This window comes from Schistocerca piceifrons, chromosome 2, assembly GCF_021461385.2.
Source record: "Schistocerca piceifrons isolate TAMUIC-IGC-003096 chromosome 2, iqSchPice1.1, whole genome shotgun sequence".
Taxonomy (NCBI): Eukaryota; Metazoa; Arthropoda; class Insecta; order Orthoptera; family Acrididae; genus Schistocerca; species Schistocerca piceifrons.
Window position 1 is genome coordinate 1,111,321,902 of NC_060139.1, and position 13,501 is coordinate 1,111,335,402.

Consider the following 13,501-nt stretch of genomic DNA (forward strand, 5'->3'; position numbering starts at 1 on the left):
AATTTAATACAAAAGGCAAAATGCCGACTTAAGTACAAGAGGACTGACACTCACACTTTCTACGATTTGAACCTCTCCAGTGAGTCCAGTTTTAGATTCCAATGCTTCACTTCAGGTTTACTGTATCCCTTGGACCTTCTTATTGACGATGAAACACAGAAATTGCATCCGAATTTAATACAAAAGGCACAATGCCGACTTATGTAAAAGAGGACTGGCACTGTCACATTCTATAATTTGAACCTCTCCTGTGAGTCCAATTTTGAAATTCCGATGCTTCACTTCAGGTTTACTGTATACCTTGCACCTTCTTATTGACGATGAATCACAGAAATTGCATCCTAAATTAACACAAAAGGCACAATGCCGACTTAAGTACAAGAGGACTGACACTCTCACTTTCTATGATTTTAACCCTTTCCTGTGAGTCCAGTTTTAGATTCCTATGCTTCACTTCAGGTTTACTGTATCCCTTGGACTTTCTTATTGACGATGAAACACAGAAATTACATCCGAATTTAATAGTAAAGGCACATTGCCAACTTAAGTACAAGAGGACTGACACTCTAACTTTCTATGCTTTGAACCTCTCCTGTGAGTCCAGTTTTAGATTCCGATGCTTCACTTCAGGTTTATTGTATCCCTTGGACCTTCTTATTGACTATGAAACACAGAAATTGCATCCGAATTTAATACAAATGGCACAACGCCGACTTAAGTAAAAGAGGACTGACACTCCCACTTTCTAAGATTTGAACCCCTCCTGTGAGTCAGTTATAGATTCCGATGCTTCACTTCTGGTTTATTGTATCCCTTGGACCATCTATTGACGATGAAACACATAAATTGCATCCGAATTTAATACAAATGGCAAAATGCCGACTTAAGTACAAGAGGACGGACACTCTCACTTTCTACGATTTGAACCTCTCCTGTGAGTCCAGTTTTAGATTCCGATGCTTCATTTCAGGTTTACTGTATCCCTTGGACCTTCTTATTGACAATGAAACACAGAAATTGCATCCGAATTTAATACAAAAGGCACAATGCCGACTTCAGTACACGAGGACAGACACTCTCACTTTCTACGATTTTAACATCTCCTGTGAGTCCAGTTTTTGATTCCGATGCATCACTCAGGTTTACTGTATACCCTGCACCTTCTTATTGACGATGAAACACAGAAATTGGATCCGAATTTCATATCCAAACGCACAATACCGACTTAAGTAAAAGAGGACTGACACTGTCACTTTCTATGATTTGAAACTCTCCTGTGAGTCCAATTTTAAAATTCCGATGCTTCACTTAAGGTTTACTGTATACCTTGCACCTTCTTATTGACGATGAATCACAGAAATTGCGTCCGAAATTAACACAAAAAAGCAAAATGCCGACTTAAGTACAAGAGGACTGACACTCTCACTTTCTATGGTTTGATCCTCTCCTGTGAGTCCAGTTTTAGATTCCGATGCTTCACTTCAGGTTTACTGTATCCCTTGGACTTTCTTATTGACGATGAAACACAGAAATTGCATCCGAATTGAATTCAAAATGCACAATGCCGACTTAAGTAAAAGAGGACTGACACTCTAACTTTCTATGATTTGAACCTCTCCTGTGAGTCCATTTTTAGATTCCGATGTTTCACTTCAGGTTTACTGTATCCCTTGGACCTTCTTATTGACGATGAAACACAGATATAGCATCCGAATTTAATACAAAAGGCACAATGCCCACTTAAGTACAAGAGGACTGACATTCTAACTCTCTTCGATTTGAACCTCTCCTGTGAGACCACTTTTAGATTCCGATGCTTCACTTCAGGTTAACTGTATCCCTTGGACCTTCTTATTGACGATGAAACACAGAAATTACATCCGAATTTAATACAAAAGGCACAATGCCGACTTAAGTACAAGATGACTGACACTCTAACTTTCTATGATTTAAACCTCTCCTGCGAGTCCAGTTTTAGATTCCGATGCTTCACTTCAGGTTTACTCAATACCTTGCACCTTCTTATTGACGATGAATCACAGAAATTGCATCCGAAATTAACACAAAAGGCACAATGCTGACTTAAGTACAAGAGGACTGACACTCTCAATTTCTACGAATTTAACCTGTCCTGTGAGTCCAGTTTTAGATTCCGATGCTTCACTTCAGGTTTACTGTCTACATCTACATCTACATTGATACTCCGCAAGCCACCCAACGGTGTCCCTTGGACCTTCTTATTGACGATGAAACACAGAAATTACATCCGAATTTAATAGAAAAGGCACATTGCCGACATAAGTACAAGAGGACTGACACTCTAACTTTCTATGCTTTGAACCTCTCATGTGAGTCCAGTATTAGATTCCGATGCTTCCCTTCAAGTTTATTGTATACCTTGGTCCTTGTTATTGACTATGAAACACAGAGTTTGCATCCCAATTTAATACAAAAGGCACAATGCCGACTTAAGTACAAGAGGACTGACACTCTCACTTTCTACGATTTGAACCTCTCCTTTGAGTCCAGTTTCAGATTCCGATGCTTCACTACACGTTTACTGTATCCCTTGGACCTTCTTATTAACGAAGAAACACAGATATTGCATCGGAATTTACTATAAATTTCACAATGCCGACTTAAGTACCACAGGAATGACACTCTCACTTTCTATGATTTGATCCTCTCCTGTGAGTCCAGTTTTAGATTTCGATGCTTCACTTCAGGTTTACTGTATCCCTTGGACCTTCTTATTGACGATGAAACACAGAAATTGCATCCGAATTTAATACAAAAGACACAATGCCGACTTAAGTACACGAGGACAGACACTCTCACTTTCTACGATTTTAACCTCTCCTATGAGTCCAGTTTTTGATTCCGATGCTTCACTTCAGGTTTACTGTATAACCTGCACCTTCTTATTGACGATGAATAAAAGAAATTGCATCTGAAATTAATACAAAAGGCACAATGCCGTCATAAGTACAAGAGGACTGACACTCTCCCTTTCTACGATTGGAACCTCTCCTGTTAGTCCATTTTTAGATTCCGATGCTTCACTTCAGGTTGACTGTATCCCTTGGACCTTCTTATTGACGATGAAACACAGAAAATGCATCCGAATTTAATACAAATGGCACAACGCCGACTTAAGTACAAGATTACTGACACTCTCACTTTCTACGTATTGAACCTCTCCTGTGAGTCCAGTTTTAGATTCCGATACTTCACTTCAGGTTTACTGTATCCCTTGGACCTTCTTATTGACGATGAAACACAGAAATTGCATCCGAATTGAATACAAACTGCACAATGCCGACTTAAGTAAAAGAGGACTGACACTCTAACTTTCTATGATTTGAACCTCTCCTGTGAGTCATTTATAGATTCCGATGCTTCACTTCAAGTTTACTGTATCCCTTGGACCTTCATATTGACGATGAAACACAAATATTGCATCCGAATTTAATACAAAATCACTATGCCGACTTAGGTAAAGGAGGACTGACACTCTAACATTCTAATGAATTTGAACCTCTCCTGTGAGTCCAGTTTTAGATTCCGATGCTTCACTTCCGGTTTACTGGATCCCTTGGACCTTCTTATGGACGATGAAACACAAAGATTGCATCCGAATTTAATACAAAAGGCACATTACCGACTTAAGTACAAGAGGAGTGACACTCTTACTATCTGTGATTTGAATCTCTCCTGTGAGTCCAGTTTTAGATTCCGGTGTTCCACGTCAGTTAACTGTACCCTTGGACCTTCTTATTGACGATGATACACAGACATAGCATCCGAATTTAATACAAAAGGCACAATGCCCACTTAAGTACAAGAGGACTGACATTCTAACTCTCTTTGATTTGAACCTCTCCTGTGAGTCCAGTTTTAGATTCCGAGCTTCACTTCAGGTTTACTGTATCCCTTGGACCTTCTTATTGACGATGAAACACAGAAATTGCATCTGAAAATAATACAAAAGGCACAATGCCGACTTAAGTACAAGAGGACTGACACTCTCACTTTCATTGATTTGAACCTCTCCTGTGAGTCCAGTTTTAGATTCCGATGCTTCACTTCAGGTTTACTGTATACCTAGCACCTTCTTATTGACGATGAAACACTTAAATTGCATCGAATTTAATACAAAAGGCCCAATGCGGACTTAAGTACAAGAGGACTGACACTCTCACTTTCTACGATTTGAACCTCTCCTGTGAGTCCAGTTTTAGATTCCGATGCTTCACTTCAGGTTTACTGTATCCCTTGTACCTTCTTAATGACGATGAAACACAGAAATTACATCCGAATTTAATACAAAAAGCACAATGCCGACATAAGTACAAGAGGACTGACACTCTAAACTTTCTATGATTTGAACCTCTCCTGCGAGTCAAGTTTTAGATTCCGATGCTTCACTTCAGGTTTACTGTATCCCTTGAACCTTCTTATTGACGATGAAACACAGAAATTGCATCCGAATTTAATACAAAAGGCACAATGCCGACTTAAGTACACGAGGACAGACACTCTCACTTTCAACGAGTTTAACCACTCCTGTGAGTCCAGTTTTTCATTCCGATGCTTCACTTGAGGTTTACTGTATACCCTGCACCTTCTTATTGACGATGAAACACCGAAATTGGATCCGAATTTAATACAAAAGGCACAATGCCGACTTAAGTAAAAGAGACTGACACTGTCACTTCCTATGATTTGAAACCTCTCCTGTGAGTACAATTTTAAAATTCCCATGCTTCACTTCAGGTTTACTGTATACCTTGCACCTCCTTATTGACGATGAATCACAGATATTGCATCCGAAATTAACAGAAAAGGCACAACGCCCGACTGAAGTACAAGAGGACTGACACTCTCACATTCTACGATTTTAACCGCTCCTGTGAGTCCAGTTTTAGATTCCGATGCTTCACTTCAGGTTTACTGTATACCTTGGACCTTCTTATTGACGATGAAACACAGAAATTACATCCGAATTTAATACAAAAGGCACATTGCCGACTTAAGTACAAGAGTACTGACACTATAACTTTCTAAGCTTTGAACCTCTCCTGTGAGTCCAGTTTTAGATTCCGATGCTTCACTTCATGTTTACTGTATACGTTGGTGCTTCTTATTGACGATGAAACACAGAGTTTGCATCCGAATTTAATACAAAAGGCACAATGCCGACAAGTACAAGAGGACTGACACTCTCACTTTCTACGATTTTAACCTCTCCTGTGAGTCCAGTTTTTGATTCCGATGCTTCACTTCAGGTTTACTGTATACCCTGCACCTTCTTATTGACGATGAAACACAGAAATTGGATCCGAATTTAATGCAAAAGGCACTATGCCGACTTAAGTAAAGGAAGACTGACACTGTCACTTTCTATGAGTTGAACCTCTCCTGTGAGTCCAATTTTAAAATTCGATGCTTCACTTCAGGTTTACTGTATACCTTGCACCTTCTTATTGACGATGAATCACAGAAATTGCATCCGAAATTAACACAAAAGGCACAATGCCGACTTAAGTACAAGGGGACTGACACTCTAACTTTCTATGATTTGAACCTCTCCTGTGAGTCCATTTTTAGAATCCAATGCTTCACTTCAGGTTTACTGTATCCGTTGGACCTTCTTATTGACGATGAAACACCAAAATTGCATCCGAATTTAATACAAAAGGCACAATGCCGTCATAAGTAAAGTAGGACTGACACTCAAACATTCTATGATTTGAACCTCTCCTGTGAGTCCAGTTTTAGATTCCGATGCTTCACTTCAGGTTTACTATATACCTAGCACCTTCTTAATGACGATGAAACACAGAAATTGCATCGGAATTTAATACGAAAGGCACAATGCCGACTTAAGTACAAGAGGACTGACACTCCCACTTTCTACTATTTGAACCTCTCCTGTGAGTCCAGTATTAGATTCCGATGCTTCACTTCAGGTGTACTGTATCCCTTGTACCTTCTTCATGACGATGAAACACAGAAATTACATCCGAATTTTATACAAAAGGCACAATGCGACTTAAGTACAAGAGGACTGACACTCTAACTTTCTATGATTTGAACCTCTCCTGCGAGTCCAGTTTTAGATTCCGATGCTTCACTTCAGAATTACTGTATACCTTGCACCTTCTTATTGACGATGAAACACAGAAATTGCATTCGAATTTAATACAAAAGGCACAATGCCGACTTAAGTAAAAGAGGACTGGCACTGTCACATTCTATAATTTGAACCTCTCCTGTGAGTCCAATTTTAAAATTCCGATGCTTCACTTCAGGTTTACTGTATACCTTGCACCTTCTTATTGACGATGAATCACAGAAATTGCATCCGAAATTAACACAAAAGGCACAATGCCGACTTAAGTACAAGGGGACTGACACTCTAACTTTCTATGATTTGAACCTCTCCTGTGAGTCCATTTTTAGAATCCGATGCTTCACTTCAGGTTTACTGTATCCGTTGGACCTTCTTATTGACGATGAAACACCAAAATTGCATCCGAATTTAATACAAAAGGCACAATGCCGTCATAAGTAAAGTAGGACTGACACTCAAACATTCTATGATTTGAACCTCTCCTGTGAGTCCAGTTTTAGATTCCGATGCTTCACTTCAGGTTTACTATATACCTAGCACCTTCTTATTGACGATGAAACACAGAAATTGCATCGGAATTTAATACGAAAGGCACAATGCCGACTTAAGTACAAGAGGACTGACACTCCCACTTTCTACGATTTGAACCTCTCCTGTGAGTCCAGTATTAGATTCCGATGCTTCACTTCAGGTGTACTGTATCCCTTGTACCTTCTTCATGACGATGAAACACAGAAATTACATCCGAATTTTATACAAAAGGCACAATGCCGACTTAAGTACAAGAGGACAGACACTCTAACTTTCTATGATTTGAACCTCTCCTGTGAGTCCATTTTTAGAATCCGATGCTTCACTTCAGGTTTACTGTATCCGTTGGACCTTCTTATTGACGATGAACCACCAAAATTGCATCCGAATTTAATTCAAAAGGCACAATGCCGTCATAAGTAAAGTAGGACTGACACTCAAACATTCCATGATTTGAACCTCTCCTGTGAGTCCAGTTTTAGATTCCGATGCTTCACTTCAGGTTTACTGTATACCTAGCACCTTCTTATTGACGATGAAACACAGTAATTGCATCGGAATTTAATACAAAAGGCACAATGCCGACATAAGTACAAGAGGACTGACACTCTAACTTTCTATGATTTGAACCTCTCCTGCGAGTCCAGTTTTAGATTCCGATGCTTCACTTCAGAATTACTGTATACCTTGCACCTTCTTATTGACGATGAAACACAGAAATTGCATTCGAATTTAATACAAAAGGCACAATGCCGACTTAAGTAAAAGAGGACTGGCACTGTCACATTCTATAATTTGAACCTCTCCTGTGAGTCCAATTTTAAAATTCCGATGCTTCACTTCAGGTTTACTGTATACCTTGCACCTTCTTATTGACGATGAATCACAGATATTGCATCCGAAATCAACACAAAAGGCACAATGCAGACTTGAATACAAGAGGACTGACACTCTCACTTTCTACGATTTTAACCTCTCCTGTGAGTCCAGTTTTAGATTCCGATGCTTCACTTCAGGTTTACTGTATACCTAGCACCTTCTTATTGACGATGAAACACTTAAATTGCATCGAATTTAATACAAAAGGCCCAATGCGGACTTAAGTACAAGAGGACTGACACTCTCACTTTCTACGATTTGAACCTCTCCTGTGAGTCCAGTTTTAGATTCCGATGCTTCACTTCAGGTTTACTGTATCCCTTGTACCTTCTTAATGACGATGAAACACAGAAATTACATCCGAATTTAATACAAAAAGCACAATGCCGACTTAAGTACAAGAGGACTGACACTCTAACTTTCTATAATTTGAACCTCTCCTGCGAGTCCAGTTTTAGATTCCGATGCTTCACTTCAGGTTTACTGTATCCCTTGAACCTTCTTATTGACGATGAAACACAGAAATTGCATCCGAATTTAATACAAAAGGCACAATGCCGACTTAAGTACACGAGGACAGACACTCTCACTTTCAACGAGTTTAACCTCTCCTGTGAGTCCAGTTTTTCATTCCGATGCTTCACTTCAGGTGTACTGTATACCCTGCACCTTCTTATTGACGATGAAACACCGAAATTGGATCCGAATTTAATACAAAAGGCACAATGCCGACTTAAGTAAAAGAGGACTGACACTGTCACTTCCTATGATTTGAACCTCTCCTGTGAGTACAATTTTAAAATTCCTATGCTTCACTTCAGGTTTACAGTATACCTTGCACCTCCTTATTGACGATGAATCACAGAAATTGCATCCGAAATTAACAGAAAAGGCACAACGCCGACTGAAGTACAAGAGGACTGACACTCTAACTTTCTACGATTTGAACCTCTCCTTTGAGTTCAGTTTCAGATTCCGATGCTTCACTTCACGTTTACTGTATCCCTTGGACCTTCTTATTGACGATGAAACACAGATATTGCATCCGAATATAATATAAATTTCACAATGCCGACTTAGGTACCAGAGGACTGACACTCTCACTTTCTATGATTTGATCCCCTCCTGTGAGTCCAGTTTTAGATTCCGATGCTTCACTTCAGGTTTACTGTATCCCTTGGACCTTCTTATTGACGATGAAACATAGAAATTGCATCCGAATTTAATACAAAAGGCACAATGCCAACTTAAGTACATGAGGACAGACACTCTCACTTTCTACGATTTTAACCTCTCCTGTGAGTCCAGTTTTTGACTCCGATGCTTCACTTCAGGTTTACTGTATACCCTGCACCTTCTTATTGACGATGAAACACAGAATTTGGATCCGAATTTAATGCAAAAGGCACTATGCCGACTTAAGTAAAGGAAGACTGACACTGTCACTTTCTATGATTTGAACCTCTCCTGTGAGTCCAATTTTAAAATTCCGATGCTTCACTTCAGGTTTACTGTATACCTTGCACCTTCTTATTGACGATGAATCACAGAAATTACATCCGAAATTAACACAAAAAGCACAATGCCGACTTAAGTACAAGAGGACAGACACTCTAACTTTCTATGATTTGAACCTCTCCTGTGAGTCCATTTTTAGAATCCGATGCTTCACTTCAGGTTTACTGTATCCGTTGGACCTTCTTATTGACGATGAACCACCAAAATTGCATCCGAATTTAATTCAAAAGGCACAATGCCGTCATAAGTAAAGTAGGACTGACACTCAAACATTCTATGATTTGAACCTCTCCTGTGAGTCCAGTTTTAGATTCCGATGCTTCACTTCAGGTTTACTGTATACCTAGCACCTTCTTATTGACGATGAAACACAGTAATTGCATCGGAATTTAATACAAAAGACACAATGACGACTTAAGTACAAGAGGGATGACACTCTCACTTTCTACGATTTGAACCTCTCCTGTGAGTCCAGTTTTAGATTCCGATGCTTCACTTCAGGTTTACTGTATCCCTTGTACCTTCTTAATGACGATGAAACACAGAAAATACATCCGAATTTAACCCTGCTGTTCTGTTCGGGTCTATATGACCCGAAACGAATATGAACGTTATTTTACATTATGTAAATACCAATATATATTTATGAAACTTTGTGACTTTGTCTGAAAATGGATGAGCAGCATGTGTTTTAAAAGGTTTTAAAAAAGTTTAAGAAGTTTGGGCTTCAACTGTAATAGTTGCATATGTAATGTTCGGGTCATAATGACCCGACACAAATATGTTTAGTGTAACTCGTATTTATTTCTAAAATCTGGAAATGGCGAAAATTATTTTTGTTGTGTTGTGTGGGAATAGTGACTGCATCATTCCAACTTACTCTCAACAATCACCTAAAGCTCCATGCGTTCACAACAATGGGCTTGTTTGTTGCTTTCCCCAGGAAATAATAATTGGCAGTTCTCAATAATTGGAATGCTTTGTTTCTGCCCAGTTTGACTTGTGACACCATGGCGATGAGACCATTGAATGATCGTGAGTTGGAAGAAATAGTAAATGCCTCACCAGATGAAGGATCACTTTCTGAGTTTGAAGATCACATCAGCAATGCATCTGAAAGCGAGTGTTCCGATGACAGTTACGACAGTCCACAGCCCATACAAAATAGTGTAGAGACTTTTCTTTCTAAAAATGGGAATATAGAATGGCAGTTGCATCCACCAGCACAACATGGTCGCCTACCAGCTTCGAACATCATCAAGAGTACCCCAGGAGTTACCAGGTATGCAGTCAGCAGAATATCTGATGTAAAATGTTCATTTGAAGCAGTATTTCACACAGCGCTTCAAAATGAAATAATAGAGATGACAAATATTGAAGGGCAGCGAGTTTATGGTGAACAGTGGACAGATATTGATGGTTCTGTTTTCCATGCATACTTAGGACTCTTACTCCTAGCGGGTGTATATCGATCTCATGGGGAGTCTACAAAAAGTTTGTGGGATAAAGATACTGGGCGAAACATATTTCGAGCAACCATGTCTCATGAAACATTCTGTAAGATATCACGTGTCCTGCGATTTGACAAGAAATCTACTAGAGAGGAAAGACGACGTACTGACAAACTTGCCGCAATTCGTAGTATTTGGGAGAAGTGGGTAGAGGTCCTTCCTAAACTGTATAATCCAGGAGAAAATGTTACTGTTGACGAGCAGTTAGTAGCATTTAGAGGTCGCTGTCCATTCAAGCAGTATATCCCAAGTAAACCGGCAAAATATGGGATCAAAATATGGACCATGTGTGACAGCAAAACTTCATACGTACTGAAAGCCCAAATTTATACAGGAAAGGTGAGTGGAGCGGCACCAGAAAGAAATCAGGGAATGAGGGTGGTATCTGATCTCACTTCTGAGTTACGTGGTCAGAATATCACGTGTGACAACTTTTTTACGTCGTACAATTTGGGGCAGCTGCTTCTGAAAAGGAAATTGACTATGTTGGGAACTATACGGAAAAATAAGCCGGAGCTTCCACACAAAATGACCAACAAGGAGGTACACAGCTCTTCATTTTACTTCACAAATGACACTACTGTGGTTAATTATATTCCTAAGAGACACAAGAATGTTGTACTTATGAGCACTCTCCACCATGATGCGGAAATCAGTGACAGGGCTGATAAGAAGCCAAAAATGATTTTGGACTATAATTCAACCAAAGGTGCTGTAGACACGCTTGATCAGTTATTAGGTACATATACATGCAAACGAAAAAGTAATAGGTGGCCAATGATAGTTTTCTACAATATTCTTGATGTTTCTGCTTATAATGCATACGTTTTGTGGATTTCGGTTGACCCTAATTGGAATGCAAGCAAATTGACTAGAAGGAGAATATTCTTGGAGGAACTTGGAAAGTCACTGATAAAAGAACATATTGCATCAAGAACGCATTTCCCAAGAACAGAAGATTCTTTGAGAATGGTCACAAGCATCCAAAACCCGAATGATGTGGGTGGTGTGTCAGAATCGGTAACAACAAGAAAATCTACAAAACGTGCACGCTGTAAGTTCTGTCCATCAAGTAATGACAATAAAACAAACATGGTGTGTGGAAAATGTAGTAAACATATTTGCAAGAAACATGTAACCTACTTGTGTCCACAGTGCAAGCAGTAAGAAAAGAACTGTAGTATTTTATAAGATGATTGTATTGAAAATTCTGTTGTTTCAAATTTATGTGAATACTTGTGCCTAAACTACAATCAGTAAGAAGAGAGGATTCTAAAGTTGTAGTGCTTTCTATGTTGGAATGTAATAAAAAAACTGTAGTGTGTTCTGTACTGTAGTGTGCTCTAAGATGAATATCTGTAATGACAACTGTCTGTTGTTAGAAAATGTCAATACTTACGTCTAAACTGTCAACAATAAGAATAGAAGTATGGAAAAACTGTAGTGCTTTCTAAGTTGAATGCCTGTAATGGAAACTGTCTGTTGTTTCAAATTTATGTGCATATTTAAATGAAAAATATCCCTCAATAAAGTTGTATGCATTGTTATTATTATTATTATTACCATTATTATTATTATTATTATTATTATTATTATTACTAACAAGGTACTGGAATAGAACAACAATGTCGATAGCTAAAACTGTACCAAAATTTATGTTTCTAAAGCATTTTGATATGTCGGGTCATATTGACCCGAACAGTATATATGTCAAGTAAAAGTGAACAGAACAGCAGGGTTAATACAAAAGGCACAATGCCGACTTAAGTACAAGAGGACTGACATTCTAACTTTCTATGATTTGAACCTCTCCTGCGAGTCCAGTTTTAGATTCCGATGCTTCACTTCAGGTTTACTGTATACCTTGCACCTTCTTATTGACGATTAAACATAGATATTGCATCCGAATTCAATACAAATGGCAAAATGCCGACTTAAGTACAAGAGGACTGACACTCACACTTTCTACGATTTTAACCTCTCCTGTGAGTCCAGCTTTAGATTCCGATGCTTCACTTCAGGTTTACTGTATCCCTTGGGCCTTCTTATTGACGATGAAACACAGAAATTACTTCCGAATTCAATACAAAATCACAATGCCGACTTAACTAAAAGAGGACTGCCACTGTCACATTCTATGATTTGAACCTCTCCTGTGACTCCAATTTTAAAATTCCGATGCTTCACTTCAGGTTTACTGTATACCTTGGTCCTTCTTATTGACGATGAAACACAGAGTTTGCATCCGAAATTATCACAAAAGACACAATGCCGACTTAAGTACAAGCGGACTGACACTCTCACTTTCTACGATTTGAACCTCTCCTTTGAGTCCAGTTTCAGATTCCGATGCTTCACTTCACGTTTACTGTATCCCTTGGACTTTCTTATTGACGATGAAACACAGATATTGCATCCGAATTTAATATAAATTTCACAATGCCGACTTAAGTACAAGAGGACTGACACTCTCACTTTCTACGATTTGAACCTCTCCTGTGAGTCCAGTTTTAGATTCCGATGCTTCACTTCAGGTTTACTGTATCCCTTGGACTTTCTTATTGACGATGAAACACAGATATTGCATCCGAATTTAATATAAATTTCACAATGCCGACTTAAGTACAAGAGGACTGACACTCTCACTTTCTACGATTTGAACCTCTCCTGTGAGTCCAGTTTTAGATTCCGATGCTTCACTTCAGGTTTACTGTATCCCTTGGACCTTCTTATTGACGATGAAACACAGAAATTACATCCGAATTTAATACAAAAGGCACAATGCCGACTTAAGTACACGAGGACAGACACTCTCACTTTCTACGATTTGAACCTCTCCTGTGAGTCCAGTTTTTGATTCCGATGCTTCACTTCAGGTTTACTGGATCCCTTGGACCTTCTTATTGACGATGAAGTACAGAAATTG

At 39.0% G+C, this 13,501-nt stretch overlaps 1 protein-coding gene across 1 annotated transcript; it reads left to right on the plus strand.

Moving 5' to 3' along the window:
- Nucleotides 1-10,074: 10,074 nt before the first annotated feature.
- On the plus strand, nt 10,075-12,293 carry LOC124776167. Its single transcript, XM_047251008.1, has 3 exons — nt 10,075-10,718; nt 10,872-11,738; nt 12,182-12,293. Exons 1-3 carry the CDS (start codon nt 10,075-10,077, stop codon nt 12,291-12,293), a joined length of 1,623 nt encoding a protein of 540 aa, XP_047106964.1.
- The last annotated feature ends 1,208 nt before the right edge of the window (nt 12,294-13,501 follow it).